The sequence below is a fragment of the Squalius cephalus genome (assembly GCF_949319135.1).
Source record: "Squalius cephalus genome assembly, chromosome: 19".
In the NCBI taxonomy this organism is placed as follows: Eukaryota; Metazoa; Chordata; class Actinopteri; order Cypriniformes; family Leuciscidae; genus Squalius; species Squalius cephalus.
Window position 1 is genome coordinate 5,966,110 of NC_137140.1, and position 23,196 is coordinate 5,989,305.

A 23,196-nucleotide genomic window follows, 5' to 3' on the forward strand; every position below is an offset into this window, starting at 1 on the left:
TAGATAGATTCTAAATTCTGGGAATGTCAGTTTATGGCTTTTCACTGAAAATTCTATGATTTGTTATTTTGTTACTTCCAAAAACTAAATTTAAGATTAATTTACAGATCTAGGTTATCTAGGCTATTCTATTGTTTTCCTCCATATATAAGCAAACTATTGTTCACCATTTTACAGGTTTTTAGAGTTACATTTACAAACATTTTTACAGCGTAAAGACAGAGCCCATATTGCTATATGTACACTGAGGTATGAATGTGTGAGTGTGTGATTAATTCTATATTAATCTCCAAGTACTCAGATATGCCATATCCAACTGAACCGATCTCTCTCTCTCTCTCTCTCTCTCTCTCTCTCTCTCTCTCTCTCTCTCTCTCTCTCTCTCTCTCTCTCTCTCTCTCTCTCTCTCTCTCTCTCTCTCTCTCTCTCTCTCTCTCTCTCTCTCTCTCTCTCTCTCTCTCTCTGTGTGTGCCACAGCATCAATCTCAATATTTTTTTCAGCAGCGAGAGTGCATTGTTCCCTCTATACGCACTAATCAGAAGGAATTCGCGCGCGCGATGCCAATTTGCAGAACGAAGACATCGAGAGCTTTTGGAAAAGAGCTTCAGTAGGAAACAGAGAAACTGGTGACGTGAGGAGCCACTTGAAGATGACCCATTTGATCTGTGTCCAGAGAAAGCCCCATGGAGAGCGATGGTTCTGAAAGGGACAGCTCCGGTGTGGGAGTCCGCGCGCTCACGGGCTGCGCTCTCTGCGCGCTCATCCTCTCCACACTGCTGGGGAACACGCTCGTGTGCGCCGCCGTCATCAAATTCAGGCATCTCAGATCCAAAGTCACTCATTTTTTCGTCATATCCCTGGCAGTTTCGGATCTCTTCGTGGCTGTCCTGGTCATGCCGTGGAAGGCTGTCTCTGAGGTGGCCGGCTTCTGGCTCTTCGGGAGCTTCTGCGACACTTGGATAGCTTTTGATATCATGTGCTCAACGGCGTCTATCCTCAACCTGTGCATCATCAGTTTGGACAGATACTGGGCGATCTCGAGCCCCTTCCGTTACGAGCGTAAAATGACCCAAAGGGTGGCGTTTGTAATGATCGGGATGGCGTGGACACTTTCCGTCCTGATCTCTTTCATCCCTGTCAGACTGAACTGGCACAGGGCTGTGGATCATAACGCGCCTTTAAATCTCACCGTACACTCGGACGACTGCACTGCGACTCTAAACAGGACTTACGCAATTGCATCTTCACTTATAAGCTTCTACATCCCCGTTATAATCATGATAGGAACATACACACGGATCTATCGGATCGCACAAACGCAGATCAGAAGGATCTCCACTTTGGAAAGGGCAGCCGGACACATGCAGAACAACCACGACTGCGCGAGCGAACAGTCGCTGAAAAGCACTTTCAAGAAAGAAACTAAGGTGTTAAAAACACTTTCCATCATCATGGGGGTGTTTGTGTTCTGCTGGCTTCCTTTTTTCGTCCTCAACTGCATCGTGCCCTTCTGTGACCTGGACACTCTTGGAGACTCTCTGTGCGTGAGCAGCGCCACTTTCAACATCTTCGTGTGGTTCGGATGGGCCAACTCATCGCTCAACCCGGTCATCTACGCGTTCAACGCGGACTTCCGCAAAGCCTTTACCACTATTCTGGGTTGCAACCGACTCTGCGCGTCCTCTGCGGTGGAGACGGTGAACTTCACCAACGAGCTGGTGTCCTACCATCACGACACCACTATGCTCCACAAGGACGCGCAGGGTGTTCCCTCAGCCCTGGGTCTGGTCCCCGGTCATGGGGAGCGCATGGACTTACCTTTCGACAAGGTCTCGGTCGCGTCTGATTTGTCTCGTACCCAAAGGAACGTGTTGCTGCCTGCGCTCGAGCAGCAGGAGGGAGAGATGGAGATTTCCCTGCACATGATGCCCTTCACCTCCACTGCACTGAGCGACTGCTGTGGGATTCCGGGTCAGATCGAGGAGCGTTGAGTCTGGACTCATTTCACAATAACCTATTTATAGCATCAGAATATGCGTACATGACCTCATTTTATTTTTTTACATGCACTCAAAAAGTAGCATACTTAGGCCTAAATTTAAGATTTATGCATTTGAATTATATAAAATTCCCATCCTTTCTGAGTTTTTAAACACAAACATGACAATAACTTAATGCATTTGTCAATCAAACGGATAAGATGCACTAAAAAAATCATACATTATTAATTATTTGCATCTAATTGATTTTATTTAAATAATCGTATTTTCAAAATGCACCTATTCTAACAGAAGAACCAATTTTTTTAACATGGTTATGGTTAAAATATTGCTATAGCTGTGGAACAAGCAATTGCATTTTTTGATGATAAATATATAAACCTGGATATTAAACATTCAGTCGCATATTGCCGAAATCTTACCCGTTTATGTATGACTGACAAATATGCATCACATTAAGTTTATTAGTTTATGTTAAAATTATGAAATTTTGGTAACACTTTACAATAAGGTTTAATTTGTTAATGTATAACTAACCATGAGCAATATTGTTACAGTATTTAATCTTCAGTAGCCTAGTGAATAAAAATCCAGCAGTTCATTGTTTGTTCATGTTAGTTCGCATTGCTTTAGGCCTAACGAATGTTAACAAATACAACATTTAATTTGAATCATGTTTTAGTAAATGCTGAAATTACAATTGCTGAAATTATAATTAACACCATTAATTAGCATAACATTACATTTATTTATTAGATTAATAAATGCTGTAGATTTGAAGTTCATCATTATTTCATGTTAACTATGTGTCTATAAATCTATAATGAAACCTTATTGTAAAGTGTTACCGAAATTTCATATGAAATTTAAATATATATCTTAAATTGAGTCCTCATCAATGTCAGCAGTCCGTCAAAAAGGTGAAATTTTCATTTAGAATAAAACACTTTATTTTATTAAAGTAGGCTAATACTAATAATCTCATTTCAAAGTTTGAAGAAATTGAGGGTCTAAAAGTGTGAGACCACTAGTGAAATGCAAAATTATAATGTTATAAGAAATAATAATATCAACATAACAGTTTGAATGAAGAGTTTAATGAAAAATTATGTTTATTTTGAAGTGTAGGTTATATTAGATTTCGAATGGCAGATTTTTAGTGTGGATGTCTGGAGGCACCGTATAACTGAAAAAGACACAAGCATGTGACTTTAAATTTGAGGTGAGGTTATCCTTATCTTATCTTATTTATTTTTATTTATTTTTAAGTAAAATTGGGATTCCTTCTGATGTGTTTTTTTAAAAATCACTTTATATAAACTATTGGCACAATCATCAGAGATGAACCAGTCGAAAGACGTTTCTCGTTGCATTCCTTATTGCATGTTTGTTTGTTTTTGTTGTGGATCACACGAGGGGCTACGGAAACTCTAAAGGGACATGGTGAAGAGCGGAAAATATGAAATGGGAGGAAAAATGAATTTTAATGCTTTTGCGTTCTCTCGCAAATGTTTTGTGTTCCCGGAGGAACTTTGCATTCACTCTCAAAACAAGTTTTCTTTCTCTTCAAATAAAACACTTAAAGTGATATTGACTCTTCATATGTGACTCAATGGAACGGTTGTTCTTTACATAGCTGGCAGCCATTGTGAAATGTAACCCCATTTGGAGCACTGGTATTGCAGATTTGGTAATCTGAAAAAGTGTGTATCTGATTTAGGGTGATCCAATCCTATTTTTCCTACAGGTATTACCTGATCCTGGATAGCAAAACATGAGATTTCCAAATCTATATAGGCTATAGCCTAATTCTGATGCAGATTAAACTCTTTAAACAACTGGGCCCCAGTGTCAGATATGACACTTTATTTTAAAGTTGTTTTTGAAGTATAATGAGGATAATTTTCCCATAATAGGCCTACACACAAGAACCGTATGCTGACTCCAAAAACAACAGTTAACATAGAAATGTCAGTCTCTGTGCCACTTTGAGCTTGAAAGCACAAGATGAGCTTATGTCATTTTAGATCTTTGTCTGAAAATAACTAACCATGTTATTATGTTTTTCATGTTTTTGAAGCAGACCACATCAAGTATTTTCATAATGCTGAGAACTGCACAACTACTATAATGAGGTGCTCGTCAGAAAATACATAACTGCCTTATTAAAATACTTGATTAAACAAAATGCGGAAAAAAGCTTGGACTGGGTCTCTGTTGTGTTTAGATGCAAATCTGAAGAGGCTTGTTAAAGACCACAGCTATTAAGAGATGAAGTGTGCTGTAATAGGTGCCACTTGGGAGCAAAAAAAAAAAAAAAAAAAAGATAAAGGAAATTTCAAGCATCTACTCAATGAAACCTGCAAAGACACACACACACACACACACACACACACACACACACACACACACACACACACACAGCCACGCACACACACACACACATTTATATCCCCTAATCCTACACCTAAAACTTTCTGCATTTTTACATTTTCAAAAAACACCACTTAGTATGATTTATAAGCTGTTTTCCTCAGTTAGACCAAAAAAAAAAATTAAAAATTGTCCCCACAAGTACAAGGATGAATAACATCTTTGTGGGGACATTTTGTTCCCATAACGTAGGGTTTACCTGAAACACACACACCAAGTAATCTTCGTGGAAACTGTGAGGGCACAATGCCCTGTGTAAACTCTTGAACTTAGACAAAAAGCTATTAGTTCAGCAATTTATTCGTGGTGCAGTGCCATTTTTATTCAAGGTAATAACTGCGTGTGACGAGGAAGGATTTAGGAACCAGCACAGGGAGAAATAAAAAGCTATATCAAAAGTAATTGGTTGCTAAATTTACCTTCACACAGTATAAGTGAATTGTCTATTTGCTGCGAGTGCATTTTGACCATGTCTTACAGTAACCCTTATACGAGTAAATACAATTGAAGTGTTCAATCCAAGGTCCTTTTGGGCACATTTATTATTTCACACCCAAGAAAGTAGTAATTGTTTTATTGATTTCAAAGATTGTAATATGCATGCGGTTTGATGCCACACACACACACACACACACACACACACACACACACACACACACACACACACACACACACACACACACACACACACACACACACACAAAATATAGAATCTGTTTCGATGTGCACTTCAAAATGTCTTGAGTGATTTTCTGTAAGATAAACCTGCTACAGAACCTATTTTGTGTGTCAGCACGTACAACTTTGAAAGCTATTATTATTTGTCCAAATGACAGAAGATATGTAGGCTTCTTTTGTACTGGAAAAGCTTGAAAGCCTCTGAAATTGTTGAGCTGAAGTTATGTGAACAGCAAAGAGAGCAATCGAAAAGAAGACTTAATTTTTCAGTCTTTCAACGTGAAACAAAAAATGCTTGTTTTGATTAAAAATCAGGTAAATATTAAAGCAGTGATGAGAAGTAAAGGTGTTTTTTTCCCTCACACTTTTCTGATTTACCTAATATGCAACATACATTTTCAACAAAAAAATGATTAATTATAGTATTATTAAAATGGTAACATTTTACAAATATAGCTGCAAGCAGCAATTATCAGTGTCAAGCGCAAATAAGACAAAAAGACAAGCCAACATGTCTGGGAGTGTCAGACCAACTGCAACAATGAGAAATTAAAGACATTTAAAGATGATTTAGGCAAAATGGCTGAAAAATCATATATACAGTAACTAAAAATATGATTTAATGGATCATCAAGACATATACTGAGTTTTGTAACGGTACACCAATGCATTCGTAAAAGTGTTGCATTTAATATCATGATATTATATTGTAATTAATGGCAATGTCCTTGTTTTGTTCTATTATAGTGCCACCAAGTGGCACAGTTCCAATGCTTTTTTATGTGTTCTCAGAGTGAGCCCATACATGTGTGTGTCAAATTTGGTGAAAATATCTCTTTTAGTTTAGCAGTTATAGACATTTATATGTACGAGAGCATAAAGATTACCCATGGGTGACCTTGATTGGATTTTTTTGCCACTTACTATCAAAATTTTGACATTTGGGCATTTGCAAGTAGCCAAATGTCTCGATCGTACTAATAACGGTTTCGAAGATATTGGCAAATGTTTTTTAAGCGCTAATTTACAATATTGCGCTAACCATAATACAAATGTTTGGTATTTTTAGACTCGGCAAGGATTCAGGAATGTAAGGAGATGACTCCCGTGAAAATAAGCCAACCAAATCCAAAGTTATAAGCATGTAAATAATTTTTTCACCACTAGGTGGCGCTGGTACAAAACTTTCAGACTCTTTCAGAGCATCTGCTGATGACCACTACCAAGTTTTGTAACAATACGTTCATGCGTTCATAAAATACAGCATTTTAGTACAAAATTCAAAATGGCCGACGCAAAAAAATGGTCGATAATGGAAAACTCAGTCGACGCCCTGAATCTAACAAGACCACTTTTATGATTTTTGGACAAACTGTTCAGAAGTTATAACCAAAAATAACCAGTTTTCGTAGCCGAAACGCAGCATGTAGCCTCAAGTCATGCTTGTGATGACATGTACCAAGTTTGGTCTGAATAAAGCGTTGCGGAGATAAAGCCTTATGTCTATTTTTGCAAGTGCTACGTAAAATTAGTTTGCGCTGTATTCAAGAATGCTTTGACGAATCAACTTTTTGTCGCCATGGTCTGAAGATGATCTGATTCAATTTTCGTAAAAATCGGATCAAACGTCTAGGACGAGTTCGGAAAAGTACGTTTTTAAAAAAAAACAAAATGGCGGAAGGATTTTCATGATGAAAAATAACGTCATATGATGCAATCGAATCGTCTAGAGCCAAGGAATCAGTGGGAAAAATAATGCTTTGTTAAAAAGTTATTAGCATAAACATGAGTCAAACTTTGGACAGTTGGTGGCGCTAGAAGGATTGAGTTAGAGACTTCAAATTTGCTATGGTGACTGTTCAGACTGTTCTCTATCAGTGTGCCAAATTTCATAACTTTCCCACAAGCGTTCTATGGGCTGCCATAGACTTCCATATGGAAGAAGAAGAAGAAGAAGAAGAATAGGAACGCCAACGATTTCAAGAGGTGCCTACGCACTTTCAGTGCTTGGCCCTTAATAATGTTTCATTTGTTAACACAAGTTACCAACATGTAAACATGAACTAAAAACACGTTTAGCATTTATTAATCTTAGTTCATGTTAATTTTAACATTCACTAATACATTAAAATCCAAAATAGCATTTGTTAATTTAATGGAACTGAGCTACCATGGACTATAAACAGCTGTATTTTTATTAACTAACTTCAACAAAATAACAAATGTATTGTTCATTGTTAATGCATTAACTGATGTTAATGGAAACCTATTGTAAAATGTTGCTTTTCAAATTAATTGCAGATTCTAAACTTTTTTAGTTTATTACAATTACAATTACGTTAGATCATATACCTCAAAATCTCTTTATGCATTAGCCCTGTAGTACTTTAACTAGTATTCACATTATAGCAAACAAAAACAATGTAATTTATATCATTGTAAAGAATGACACAAACAAGTTCTTTTAAACTGCAGTGCACAGTTTGTGTGAATGAAAGGAAGTCAGAGCACTCTCTCTCATCTGTCCAACAGCAGGTCTATAATGGATTTAAAAGTGCATCATGATCCCTAATATAGCGGCAAAATTGGAACAGTGATGCAACTACACTTCATAATCACTCTTAATGTTATTATTCTTATGAATGGCGTAAATACAATGTAACAGAATATAAAAGGTTATTAAAGCCTCTAATACTAGAGCTCTTTGCCAAATGAGGACGTGCTCAGGGAATTTCAGTAGCAGATGCATTACTATTATTCCATCCAGACTCAATGGAAAACACCCCATGGCATGAATCATAGGAAAAAAGAAATATTTATGCAGTTATGCAGACATTCAGTTTCATTATTCAGAATGTACAGCGGTTACGTTGATTTTTTTCATTATAACATCCCTTATGAATTCAACAATATTTAAAGTGTCTTTTGGCCAGTAGGTAGCAAACTTTGTCAGTCGACGATGTGGCAAAGTCACATACAGAATTTAATTTGATATCTTCAGCAAGTTTGTCAAGATTTTTATGAAGCTTGGTGTCAATGTGACCAGAGGAAATTATATATATACACACAGCACCAGTTAAAAGTTTGGAAAATAACTGTTTTTAATGTTTTTGAAAGAAGTCTCTTATGCTCATCAAGCTTGCATTTATTTGATCATAAATACAGAAAAAATAATAGGCTAATATTGTGAAATGTTGTTATTTTAAATTTTAATATACTTTAAAAAAAATTAATGACCCCAAACTTCTGAACGGTAATGTATATTGTTGCTAATATATATATATATATATATATATATATATATATATATATATATTTTTTTTTATTTTTTTTATTTATTTATTTATTTATTTATTTTTTTTAATAAATGCTGAAAAAAATATCACAGGTTATAAAAAATATTAAGCAGCATAACTGTTTACAACATTCATAATAAATCAGCATATTAGAATGATTTCTGAAGGATCATGTGACACTGAAAAACAGAGTAATGATGCTGAAAATTCAGCTTTGAATCAAAAATTATATTTTGAAGTATATATTCAAATAGATAACCATTATTTTAAATTGTAATATTTCACAATATTACTGTTTATACTCTATTTTTGATCAAATAAATTGCTTGAAGAGCTTAAGAGACTTCTTTCAAAAACATTAAAAATAGTAATGTTTTCACTCCTTTTTTGACTGGTATATTTTCAACCAAAATTTCCTTGGGTATATATATAAATATAGAGATCAAAACCACTAATAAACTCCAAAAATGTTTCAATCAATTTTGTTTCTGGGTCATTATGTGTAATGATGCATGCGGGGAAGCTGAAGACAGAAGACTGATAAGTTTAATTCTTACTCAAAAAGCAAGCAAACAGGCAATGCAAACACATCCAAACACAACAGAGACTGGACCAAGAGTGAAGGCAAGGGTGAGGCTTAAATGACAAACTGAAACAAGCTAATAAATGACACAGCTAAAACCAATGAACTAATAATGCCGGTAACCATGGAAACAGAAAGGCGGGAAACTGAACAAAGGAACAAGTGAAACTCAGACATGAACAAAACAGGGAAACAGATTAAAAACAAACATAACCCTGACATTATGTTCAAGTAATATGTATAATTGTTGGTGCCGCTAGAGTGTGTGGAATATGAAGACGCTCCCCAGTCAGTGTTCGTGACATACATTAGGCTATGTGTTCTAAGGTTCTGCCTTAGGAATCCAATGCAAAAATGCAAAATATGCTATGCAATGCTTTTGTGCTCGAGCCCTATAAGTGCAAACTCATTTGAAGCAATTATTCATTCCATGTGTCCTTTCATAAAATATGACCAGCACTGAAATATAATTCTGTTAAAAAAACATATAATGAAAATAGAGCCCTTCTCCTTTCCTGTATATCAGAATGTCTGCAGTCAAAAAGTGCAGTGAAATGTGCGATACCTTTGACCTTTTAAACACATGAGCAGGTATTGAATTCTCTGAGCTGTGTGACTTATTTACCCAAAACATAACATCTCCTCCAAAACATGTCAGAAGATATGCAAATGAGAAAAAAAAAATCAAAGGTCAGGTCAATAGATGATATGTATGGAAGATTTTAACACTGCCATAAGGAACATATGCCAGTGGAAGCAAACTGAGCACCAAGAATATGCTTAAAATTCATTCCCACACTGTACAGGAGGCATGCTTGTTAAAAAAAAACATACCACTTCCTCCTCTCAAAGGTCAAGAAGAACTGGAGCTGTACATGCACAGTGCAAAATTCACAACTACAGATTGCCAGGGAGAATATCAAGAACATGTTCACGTCATATATATATATATATATATATATATATATACAACTAAGCACCATTACCACGCAAACTCTGTTCTCATTACTGTAAGATTGAAAAAAATGATTAGTACTTACATTTTCGAAGCATTTGTACATAATGATAGTATTTGTTGTACAGTTTTTAATTAAATAATCTGATGCCGAACGCTTCCTTTCACTTTTCACAATACTGCATAATAGAACACACCTGATGCACACTGGGAAGTATTTTTATTTTGATCAGGTCAGGATTTTCTTCTGCCCTGTCTTTCTTTCTCCTCCCCACTGCATTTATTTGCATGCAAATGAACCTCAGGTGCTGTTACCTGAATTCTAATCATCGTTTAAATCAAGTGCATTATTGGAGTATATATCAAAAGTTTCTTTTAGACTTGGGAATGACACAGGGTGACTTTATCATCGTCCTGTGATGAATGCCTGTGTAGAATATCTGTTTCCCAGCTGCGGTTCCCATGAAATATATTATTTATTGTGCGTTTGAGCAAGTTGTTGTTACTGAAGTTAATATAAATGCATGGATTTGATTAGTGCCTGGTGCCAATTCTTAAATGTTTCTTATTCAATTTACATAATAAAAAGATTTTCAATAAAAATGTTAAAAATTGATAGTTCACTCTAAAATGAAAATGAAGTCATCTTTTGCTCACCCTGGTGTTCTTCTAATGTTCTTTGCACCACAAAAGAAGAATTTTTAAAGAATGTCATCCATAATGGCACTGAATAGTGACCAGCATCAAGCTTTTTAAAAAAATTTACAAAAGTATCACAGAATGATCCCGTGTGAAACATGGTGTATATACCAAGTGTTCTGGGGGTATACGATAGGATTTGGTAAAGAACAAAACTAAATTTAAAGTAGTATTTAATGACTGCTATCATCTGCCTCTACATGTTATTACTTATAAATACACAAAACTAACCCTAAACCAAACCCTAATCCTACTCTAACCCTATAGTAAGTACATGTAGTTAATTATTATTACTCAGTACTTAAAGTCCCCCTGTAGTCAATAACTGTATCCCTTGAACATTAATATTTGATCACCAAAATGACATATACCGTTTTTTCCTTGTAAAAAGCCTTAAAATAGCTTGAATGTAACTAAACCCTTGCCTCATTTAGTATAATGCGGTTCTATGATTATGCAAATTAGCCCCGCCCCCATACATTCGCACCAACTCAGAGATTCACTCGTTGACCATTGGTTACCAGTTAGTTTGTGACGTCAGAAACACCAGCGATTTCAAAACGCGTTTTTGAGAATGTCTTTAGTTCACTGCAGTTTTAAGGAGAACGTACTCAGCATTGGTGCTGACTTATGAATTTGCACATGGTTTGTCTAAAAGCATATTAAAAACACCACATAGACATATAAACAGCATTAAAGGGGTGGTTGATTATGATTTCACTTTTCTAACTTTAGTTAGTGTGTAATGTTGCTGTTTGAGCATAAACAACATCTGTTAAGTTACGATGCTCAAAGCAAAGGAAGATATTTGCTTTTAAAAGAAAACGTTTTTTAAGGACTACAACAAACGGCTGGTAGGGACTACATGACATTCCTCTGGGTTAGTGACATCACCAACCCTAAAATTTACATAAACCCCGCCCCATGTTGAGAAGAGGAAGAGTTGTTATAGTAGAGCACATTTGGGAGTCTGCTCAAGCTGTCGCATCCGTCTTTTCACAAGCAATACAGTACGTAACACAAATGCATTAGCATGTCACTCAGTAGGCATCTTACAACAGTTCCCACACTAGCGATTTTATAGATTATCATGACAGAATATGCTAATTGAAGATAGTTATGCCGCGTTCCAGACAACCTGTAACCCGTGTTTTTCCAACTCGTAACTGGGAGTACAGTACATCGATCTAGTACGAGTTCACGGGTGGGAAGTTACGGGTTTTACTGGCGTTCCAGTGCACTTTCACGGGTATAAGGTTGGAAAAACACGGGTTGCAGGTTGCCTGGAACGCGGCATTAACTCCACATCAGCAACATAAATTCATCAACTAACCATTCAGAAACGTCCTGTTGCAGTCTACATGTTGTCACTTCTTCTTGAGTCTCTCCATCATTGTCCGACTCCAGTTTAAACATAAAAGAAAGAACAGTTTTTGACATTTTAGTGCTTGTCTGTGTGAGGTAATTGGAGCTGCAAACACACACACACACACACACACACACACACACACACACACACACACACACACACACACACACACACACACACACACACACACACACACACACTCGTGAAGCTCTGCCCTCTGTGCCAGGAACAGCAGCTCATTTGCATTTAAAGGAACACACGCGAAACTACACGTTTTTACTGACTCTCAAAAAGGGACAACTTTATAACATGCTGTAAAAAATTATCTGTGGGGTATTTTGAGCTAAAACTTCACATGAACACTCTGGGGACATCAGAGACTTATTTTACATATTGTAAAAAGGGGAATTATACCACCCCTTTAAAAGCTTGATTTTCACCACAGGGGGATTTAAATGTATAATTACACTGTAACAGGGACACATTAAAATAAAGTTTTGCCAAAATTTTCTTTTGTGTTCCACAAAAAAATAAATAAATAATACAGCATACAGGTTTGGAACGACATGAGGGTTAATTAATAATAGTCTGTAATAGTAAAACATTGGTTTATTGCTTCACTGTTGAGGAGTGTGAACCTAACAGAAACCTGCACATGTTAATAGGGTTTCAAGACAGCAGCAGAGTTCCCTCGTCTCATCAGTAAGTCAGAGGATTGTATACCTTTATTCCGTTCCCACATTTGCATGTCAACGGGACTCGCCCAGAAGCAGTTCACGGAAGGGGACTCAGGATCCTTTGGGAAGACTGATAACAGTGATGAAACGACACTCACAGATGCTTGCTGATCCCTTGTGGGCCACATGGCAACACACATCCCAATTAGTTACATACTCCTACCTAACACTCCCTAAAAAATGTGATTATATAAGAGAAAAGAACAAAACAAGATGTGGAAGGGTGGAAGTTTAGCTGAAAATACCAACTGGAACTGTGCTGCAGATTTGAGAAGTCAGATGATGTCTCACAGCATGCGACAAGTCACAAAGAGTACCAGGGTGAATCTAAAGAACACATGCAAGTCATTTTTCAAAATAAATAAATAAGTAAATAAATAAAAACCTTACATGTTTGTCCATGTATGCTCAATTTCATATAGCAGTTTTTTAAGTGATCATCTGATCTGTCAATGCCATGTGTCTTACAGTAGCAGACAGAAAAAAATCCATTTCATGCTATAAAAATGAACAAAACATGTATTATACTTTAATTACGTAAATATTTGGGATTTATTTGTTAGTTAGGGTCACTGCTCACCTTAAAAGATCCATCTGCCCATGCATTAGAATCAGTCATTTTTTCCTTTAATATAAACATGTGTCAGCTAGACGGACGCCTTTGACTGTTGCATCGTTTAAGTTGGCAGTTTAAAGTCATGAAATGGAGAAAAAATTGTCATACGGTAGATGGAAAAACTTCTATAGTGGTGAACGATGACAACAAATATATATTTTTTATCCCCATTTGCTCCAATAGCAAAAGAAAACGCTCATGATAGTTTCCACGGCTTTCAAGGAAAGAGGAAAAAAAAAAAAAGAGATTGGTTACCTTGGTCAGAAGAGAGAAATATGTCAAATTTGCCATCACTCCCTCAGCAATTTTATTAGAAACATTTGGAGCGGTGTTAAATTATTTTGTTGTTGTTGTTTTTTGACAGTTACTGCCAAGGTGTGACACTATATTGGGGCTAAGAGAAATACACAAATATATTTTATTTTACCAATGTGAGGAAGACATTGAACGTCAGACACTGTGTAAAATATGTATAGGGATGACTTAATTGGTTTCAGACCCTAGTTGAATTTCTCTGTCTTTTTTGTATGTGGGACTTTTATGTGTGGGGGAGAAACATCTTGGGGTGAGCAAAATGGACTTTTATTTTGATAGGAGAGCACCTAGAGGAAGGAAGGCCTTCTTTAAGAAAAAGGCCTAAGCAAGTGGAGGCGGGATGTGAGTTGATCCTGTTTGAATGAAATGGATTGGTAGTTTTTAGCCTTCTCCTTTGAAGTTGTTTATGGATTATTTACCCATCGAGATTCAAGAGAAGACTTGTTTTTTCGGGGTGTTTTTGCTGGTTCATCACATTTGGAGGATTATTATCTTTTTTCTTGGACATTTTGATTCATTTTTTGGGGCTCAAGGACTACGGATTCACACATAAGGACAATACTTCTCAAGCATGGACTATTTGATCAAGGACTCTCGGATAAGTGTCATTTTTCTGATTTGACTATTGAATTACAATTATACCTTGTTGGATAACCTGCTTATGCCTATCTTTGTCTGATTACAAGGGTTTATTCAGTTATTCCCCTTATTCATTAATGCAGTGTGAGTACCCTGAACTTTTGAGTGACTACTGGTTTAGTTAAATTATTAGTCCAGTTTGTTACAGATGGTGGCCCGTACGGGGAACACTCATGTGAATGGTGGTATGAGTTGATTTAACTCTGTTATCTGATTTGTTATTTATCATTTTGGTCAAACAGTGTTTTATACTTGCAATGGAAACTGCTAATTCTAATTCAGAGGCAGAGTTAATTCCAGTAGATGAGGTGGGTGTAGCAGAGTCCCTTCCTTTCAAACCTGCTCCCCCTGGAAATGTATACCGGAATCCAGGATCCGTGGTTGAGATAAGCTCACTGTTGGGTGAAATGTATATTGACAGTCAAGCTGAAGAGAGTGATGATGAGGCTCAACCTGTTGTAAATCCGGGAAGAAATGAGATTGAAAACACAGATTTAGCAATATCAAACCTCTCTCAATCAGTCCAAGAATTACGTGCTGAAATTAACACGTTGAAAGATGGTCTTCGCTCATTTAGTGAAAGTGCAGTAAACCGTGAAGCTGTATTCAGAGAAGCGGTGAATCAACGGTTTGATGACATTGAAAATTTCATGCAAAGATCTTTGGCTAAGCTAGAGAATGGAGTTATAGACTGTCTTCAAAGAAGGGATGAAAAGTGGCGAAAGGAAGTTGACCGTATCAGGAAAACCAGCACTCCAATTAATCGTTTTTTTGGGACTGCCAATTTAGATAATGAAAGAATGCAGTCAACTACCCCAGCTGCTTCCTACCCTAAACCCCCAATTCATTTAGAATTCCCTAGTTTTGGAGAAACCAGAGAAACCAGTGATGTAGTGGAGTTTGTGGAGCGATGTGAAAATTTCTTGACACTCAGACACTTGTCAGACACCGAACTTGTAGCCACCCTTAATGCTGTTCTCTCTGGCCCTGCCAGGAGTTGGTGGCTGGCAGAAAGAAACAAGATCCATAACTGGGATGAGTTTAAAAGAGCCTTCTTGGGAGCATTCCTTCCCACTGACTATCTCACTGAGGTCGAAGAACAACTTAAAGCTATGATTCAAGGTCCTGATCAATGCATTAGAGATTTTGCTTATGACTATAGGGCATTATGCTTAAAGTGGAAGACTGACCTTCCTGAGGAAGAAGTGGTGAGAAGAATCCTAAATAACTGTAATCCTTCTCTAGCAGGAAGCCTAAGGGGTGCTGTGCATACAGTGGAGCAATTGGTCAAGGTTGGGTCATTGGTGGAAAGAGATCTTAATTCCAAAAGAGACTATTGGGCCAAAATAAATCAGATGAAAGCCAATGAAAAAGGGAAGAAGAATCCAACAGCCCGTCATGTCAATGTCTCCAAACCCCTGTCTGGACCAAGTCAACATCTAGCTTTGGTGCAGGCTTCCACCCCTCCGTTGCTTCGAGCGGTTTTGGGAATTCGCGGCAAGCAAGTGGAAGCTATCCTAGACACTGGCTCCACATTCACTTTAATACAGAGACAGCTGTGGGAAGTGTTGGCTAAGCCAGGTGAGCAACTGAGGAAACATTTCAACAGGACTTTCATGTTAGCTGATGGGAAGGCCCAAACCTCAGAAGGCCGAGTCCATATTACCTATGAGTGGCATGGAATGATGTGGACAGTTGACACTTATGTGATGGCAGACCAGCAGCTTGCTTTTCCCCTTATATTAGGCCTGGATTTTTTAAGTCAAACTGGAGTACGTTTACATGTGGGAGAACATAGTTATGAACTGTGTATCAATGGACGGATGACTGTGTTTCCTTTTCTCTGCCAGCCCCTTGGGGAACAATTATGGAGCCAGCAGGAGGAACAGGTTATCAGTGTGTTTATGGCACTGCCCCTAGAGTCTGGAGTACATGAGTCAGTAACTGTGGTGGAATCTTTATTGAGGGATGACCTGATACAGAGCTATCCTCAGGTAATACAACAGCTGCTGCACGCATGGCCTTCTGTCTGTTCCAACAAGCTGGGGAAGACAAACCTAACCACCCACCAGATAATAACAACTGATGACCTCCCAGTTAGGTGTAAAGCCTATCGAGTCTCACCTTTAAAGAAGGATATAATTCGGGAAGAGATTGAAAAGATGCTCCAAGATGGCATCATTGAGCCCTCACAATCTCCTTGGGCATCCCCAGTGGTACTTGTGCCTAAACCTGATCAAAGCTTTCGGTTCTGTGTTGATTACAGACGTTTAAATGCTAAAACGCCTCAAGATGCTTATCCTATGCCCCTCATCCATGATATTCTAGAATCCATGCATGGAGCCAAATATTTTAGCACGTTGGATTTGAAATCGGGTTATTGGCAGGTGGAGATGGAGAAGAGTAGCCAGGAAAAGACTGCTTTCATCACCCCCTTTGGCCTATATCATTTTTTGACAATGCCTTTTGGGCTGAAAAATGCTGGAGCTTCTTTCCAACGTCTCATGGAGAGGGTATTAGAGGGGTTGAGAGGCAGCATCTGTTTTGTATACATCGATGATATTATTGTATACTCTCCATCTAAACAGCAGCATCTTCAGGATCTCGAAGCAGTCTTTTGTAGACTCCAGAAGGCCAACTTGACCCTGAATTTGAAGAAATGCCATTTTCTCAAGACCGAGCTAAAATTCTTGGGCCATGTAGTCTCAGGAAAAGGGGTGGAAGTGGATCCGGAAAAGACATCTGCTATTACCAACTATCCCATACCTCATGATCTTCTTTCCTTGCAGAGGTTCTTAGGCCTGATAGGATGGTACCACAAGTTCATTTCTCATTTCGCTGAGCTTGCTGCCCCCTTGTATCATTTGCAGCGGAAAAACGTTCCATGGGTTTGGACCAAAGAATGTCAGCAGAGTGTGGAGAGTCTGAAAGTAGCCCTGCAACAAGCCCCTGTACTGGCCCAACCAAATTTTCTTCATTCATTTCAAGTACAAACCGATGCCAGTGCCATCGGACTTGGAGCAGTACTTGTGCAAAAGATTGATAATGAAGAATTTGTTATCGCTTATGCCTCAAAAAGTCTAAGGGGAGCAGAATTAAACTATTCAACTTCGGAGAAAGAATGCCTAGCTGTTGTATGGGCAGTAGAAAAATGGCATCACTACCTGGAGGGGGTACCCTTTGTAGTATACACTGACCATGCAGCATTGTCGTGGGCCTTTAACGCTCCTAAGACAACATCTAGACTTACCAGATGGACATTGAGGCTACAACGATTCCAATTCCAAGTTCGGTATAGGAAAGGTAGAATGAATGTAGTACCTGATGCCCTATCTAGGTCTATCCAAGATCAAGCAATTGTGGCTGCATGTGTAGCAAAGAGGACCTTCTCATGGAACTTTGAGTTGCCATCCTCTCTGGCTGAGATTGCAGAAGCTCAAGACCAAGACGAGCAGGTAAAGGAATTGATGGGTAAAGTAGAAGTGAAGAATGAACAAAGTGATCGGATAAGATGGGATATCCAACAGGGCGTGTTATACCGAGTTATACCTCACGCTGGTGGTTCCAAATACCAACTGGTGGTGCCAAAGTCCCTTGTCCTCACTTTCATTGACTACTTTCACGACAATCCTTTAGGAGCTCATCTTGGGAAGATGAAGACCCTTTTGAAAATCTTGGAGGTGGCATGGTGGCCTGAAGTCAGAAAGGATGTGTGGCAACATGTCAAAGAGTGTGTTGTGTGTCAGCAATACAAGCCTTCCAATTTAAAACCTTTGGGCTTCCTCCAATCGACTGTGGTGAATGAGCCTGGTCATATGCTTGGTGTTGACCTTATGGGACCGTTCCCTAAAAGTAAGAAGGGCAATATCTTTCTTTTGGTGGTGGTGGACTATTTTACTAAATGGGTTGAGCTTTTCCCTTTGAGAGACAGTAAGACTCCACGCATCTGTCGAATCTTAAAGGATGACATCTTCAATCGGTGGGGGGTCCCGAAGTACATCCTTTCAGATCGAGGCCCACAATTTCTCAGCCAGCTCCTGGTTGATTTGTGCAGAAACTGGGGGGTAACTCAAAAATTAACTACCAGTTACCATCCACAGACCAACCTCACCGAAAGAGTTAACAGGACCTTGAAAACTATGATGGCTTCTTATGTGGGAGAGAACCACAGAGAGTGGGACATGTGGCTGGCAGAATTTCGATTTGCAATAAATAATGCCAAACATGAAACTACTAAAAGAACTCCTGCGGAGCTTACTCTGGGAAGACAACTTCAAGGACCTCTTGAGAGATTGGTCCACTTTTCACCGAACCCCGCTCAATCTTCTTACTCAATAATGGAAAGACAGCATCAACTTGCTGAAGAGGTTAAACAATCTATGATGAAGGCACAACTTAGACAAGCCAAGTATTATAATGCCCACCGGAAAGATACACAATTTCAGGTGGGAGACTTGGTCTGGGTGAGGGCCCATCCTGTTTCTAAAGCTTCTGATTATTTCTCCTCTAAATTAGCCCCACGATGGTCAGGTCCAGCGAGGGTGAAGACGAAGCTTGGCCCAGTGAATTACCGAGTCGGATGGATTCATCCAAATGACAAAGAAGAGACAGTGAACGTTGTTAATTTAAAACCCTTCTGGGGAAGTCTTCCTCAGTAGCCGCTGGCAGGGGGGGGGGGACTCTGTGACACTATATTGGGGCTAAGAGAAATACACAAATATATTTTATTTTACCAATGTGAGGAAGACATTGAACGTCAGACACTGTGTAAAATATGTATAGGGATGACTTAATTGGTTTCAGACCCTAGTTGAATTTCTCTGTCTTTTTTGTATGTGGGACTTTTATGTGTGGGGGAGAAACATCTTGGGGTGAGCAAAATGGACTTTTATTTTGATAGGAGAGCACCTAGAGGAAGGAAGGCCTTCTTTAAGAAAAAGGCCTAAGCAAGTGGAGGCGGGATGTGAGTTGATCCTGTTTGAATGAAATGGATTGGTAGTTTTTAGCCTTCTCCTTTGAAGTTGTTTATGGATTATTTACCCATCGAGATTCAAGAGAAGACTTGTTTTTTCGGGGTGTTTTTGCTGGTTCATCACATTTGGAGGATTATTATCTTTTTTCTTGGACATTTTGATTCATTTTTTGGGGCTCAAGGACTACGGATTCACACATAAGGACAATACTTCTCAAGCATGGACTATTTGATCAAGGACTCTCGGATAAGTGTCATTTTTCTGATTTGACTATTGAATTACAATTATACCTTGTTGGATAACCTGCTTATGCCTATCTTTGTCTGATTACAAGGGTTTATTCAGTTATTCCCCTTATTCATTAATGCAGTGTGAGTACCCTGAACTTTTGAGTGACTACTGGTTTAGTTAAATTATTAGTCCAGTTTGTTACAAAGGTAATATAACACAAAGTATAGCATTATAAAAGTGTATTAATAAAAAAAAATAAAAAAAAATTGTAATATGAAAAACTTTACTAGATTGCGATGTTGATAACTGTGGAAACGCATAACACTCTGTAAAGAGTGGTCTTATTGTGAACAATTTTGTCCTTGTAATGTTTAGTCACCATGAAATCAAAATTGACAGTTTTTTATGGAAAATGGAGTATTCATTATAAACGATTTTTCCGCGGACATCATTTTTTTAAATTATAAATTCATGTGCCCTCGTAATCTTTAATCAAAATAACTTCCCCTCCCTCTTACAGCAACATCTCTTCTCTTCTCTGATGACGTGTTTACTGGCGCGAGGGCGGGGCAACCTGTCACTCACATGAGATCGACCAATAGCAAACTAGAAAACCATCCAATCAATTCCAGATGGACAAAATCAAGTCCCGCCTACATTTGTTCTTTTGCGAGAAGCCGCTTCTCAGCTTCACACCATCACAGCAGAGTTGTGGCCTAATGGTTAGAGTCAGACTTGTGACCCAAAGGTCAATACTGGCAGGAAACAACTGAGGTGTCCTTGAGCAAGGCACCCAGACCCCAATCACTCCCCAGGCGCCGCAGTGAAGAGCTGCAGAGTGTGTTCATTCACTACTCACTGCTCCTAATGTGTGTGCACTTACTTAAATGGGTTAAATGCAGAGGACAAATTCCATGTATGGGTTACCATACTTGGCCTTCACGTCACTTCACTTAGATATATACGTCACAATAGGGAAGAAAGGCTATCGCAACTTCGCTTCATACCGACTTCAATCAAAATGTCATATCTGGACCTTTCGGTGAAAACAACAGACTTCTCTGATCATTTAGTCCGCTTAAACCATACATGACAAAAGTCGATGTATTTTGATTTAATAATGCTTAGATATTTGTACTAGAAAACAAGACAAAAATACTGAGTAAGTAAATCATTTTTTGCAGAGTTCTTCTCTTATTGACTTTAGTTGCTCACCTCCAAACGCCCACTATTGGACAGCATCTTCCGAACTCCAATAAACCACCAAAGCTCGACCCCTTGATTCTGATGTTGTGAAGCACAACAAACATGAATTGAACTGTAAGCATATCTAGAGTACTGTATGTTTCAGGCCTATTCAGATCACCAAAACAAGCTCGCCTAACCAAGTGTTTGGTAAGGACCTCACAGTCCAGATGGGAGTAAATATTGTGATAAGGAAAAAAATATGTTGATTGCAAGGAACAAATTAACTTGTGAATGAAGCTTGCAGTCTTTTGATCATCGAACAAAAGAAAACGCAGGACTGAGAGAAGAAGATAAATACAGAGACAGAGCGAGAGAGACGTGACTTCAATAGCCTTCTTTGTATTCATATTGCTATCTGAAGGGGTGAGGACACTAGAGGATTTCATTTGTCTGTGTAACCACCACTCTAATAGCTATACATCAAACGCGTGGGCTGACTGTCTGACTAGCATATGCATATATGCACACTGATTATTCCTATAAAGAAATAAACCATGCTTGTAATATTACATATTTATTTCAGTGAACCGAATAAGTTTCCATTAGCAGTAGAGACGAATCCATCCATCAACAGTCTGAATCTGGTGTGCTGTCAGAAGCATTCGACTGGAATGACAAAGAGAAAGGAACACACACACCCACACACACACACACACTTGGAGGTCACATATGAAATGCCAGCGTCCTGCTTCATGGTTCGTCTCCACTCTCTATGGTACATGATGGGAAGAGACAGCAAAAGAATTTCTTTGAAGGATCCTCAATGCCATGTCTTTTTCTTCAGGGCAAATCAATAGACGCTTTCCAACATTTGTTGCCTAGAAAAGAAAAATGCATTTTGGTTGCATGAAGCCAGGTCAGTCATCTATCTTAGTTAGCTAGCTGTGGAAAACAAAGGTTTTATCTGAGAGAAAATGGATAGGTCTACACACACACACACAAACACACACACACACACACACACACACACACACACACACACACACACACACACGCACGCACACACACACATACACAATTGAAATGGGAAACCATTAAGATTTGTAAAGGTTTCTGAAAGACATATTTTTTACACACCAAGGCTGCATTTGTTCGATCACAAATACAATACACAGACATATTGTGAAATATTATTTCAATTTAAAAAATAACTGTTTTATTAATGTATTGTAAAATGCAATTTATTCCTATGATGGCAAAGCTGAAGGTTCAGCATCATTACTCCAGTCTTTTTTCCTTCTCAATTATTATAAATGATTACATGTGCTAAATTACTAATAATGGTTATTATTATTATTATGTTATTACAATGTTTAAAACAGTTTTTTGCTGCTTAATATTTTTGTGGAAACCGAGATGCATTTTCCAGGATCCTCTGATGAATAGAAAATTCAAAAGAACAGAATTTATTTGAAATAGAAATCTTTTGATCAATTTAATGCATCTTTGCTGCTGAATAAAAGTATGAAGTTCTTTCTCTTTTTTTACCACAAACTTTTGAATGGTAGAGTATCACGGTTTCCACAAAAATATTAAGCATCAAAAACTGTTTTCAACATTGATAATAATAAGAAATATTTCTTGAGCATCAAATAATCACATTAGAATGATTTCTGAAGGATCACGTGACACTGAAGACTGGAGTGATGATGCTGAAAATTCAGCTTTGCATCACAGGAATACATTTTAAAATTTACATATTAGATTGTAATAATATTTTACAATGTTACTCTTTTTAGTGCATTTTTGTTCAAATAAATGCAGCCTTCGCAGGCATTAGAGACTTCTTATGTCAGTTTTCTAGGAACAATAAAGAATGTAACAGCTTATAGACTGTCCAGACGGACAGCTTGGCAGCCCTGCTATTCTGTTATATGTCCTTGACCTTGAGTGAATAATATGAGCATTGTGATAGTCTGACAGCTTCAGAAAACTTTTGGACTGAATACTGTCAACAGCCTGACACATGCCACTGCACACAATCTGCACACATTCAGTTATTAAATTCCAAAATATTATGAGACAAACAAAAAGGCCAATGCAATGGGACATACCATAAATATGTCATATCTTTTTTTTTTTAAATTGAGAACTTTAAGATAATTATATGACATAATAACAACAATAATAAAAAGTAATTATGTTATATCATTATCTAAAAGTTCTCAAAAAAAAAAAGCATTTATGGAATGTGTCTTATTCTTTCAAAAGCATTTTACTTTCACGAAAACGTCTGCAGCACAAAAGTAAATAATTTGTGTATGAACCTGTCCTGAAATGCATATTATGTAACGTCACTAAAACAGGCATCTATCTTTCTTTCATGATGAATTCAGTTTTTTTTTTTTTTTTTTTGTTTTTTCCAAGCAGCTAGCTTGCTAATAGATGCAGATATTCACATGGATTAGCAACCTGTTTTCCTG

At 37.9% G+C, this 23,196-nt stretch overlaps 1 protein-coding gene across 1 annotated transcript; it reads left to right on the forward strand.

Moving 5' to 3' along the window:
- The first annotated feature begins 624 nt into the window (after positions 1–624).
- Positions 625–2,041, forward strand: drd6b (dopamine receptor D6b). Its single transcript, XM_079852190.1, has one exon. It carries the CDS (start codon positions 685–687, stop codon positions 1,990–1,992), a length of 1,308 nt encoding a protein of 435 aa, XP_079708316.1. The 5' UTR covers positions 625–684; the 3' UTR covers positions 1,993–2,041.
- The last annotated feature ends 21,155 nt before the right edge of the window (positions 2,042–23,196 follow it).

Bases quoted from the DNA above. Each gene is read 5' to 3' on its own strand.
- drd6b (XM_079852190.1), top strand. From the start codon at position 685: ATGGAGAGCGATGGTTCTGAAAGGGACAGCTCCGGTGTGGGAGTCCGC.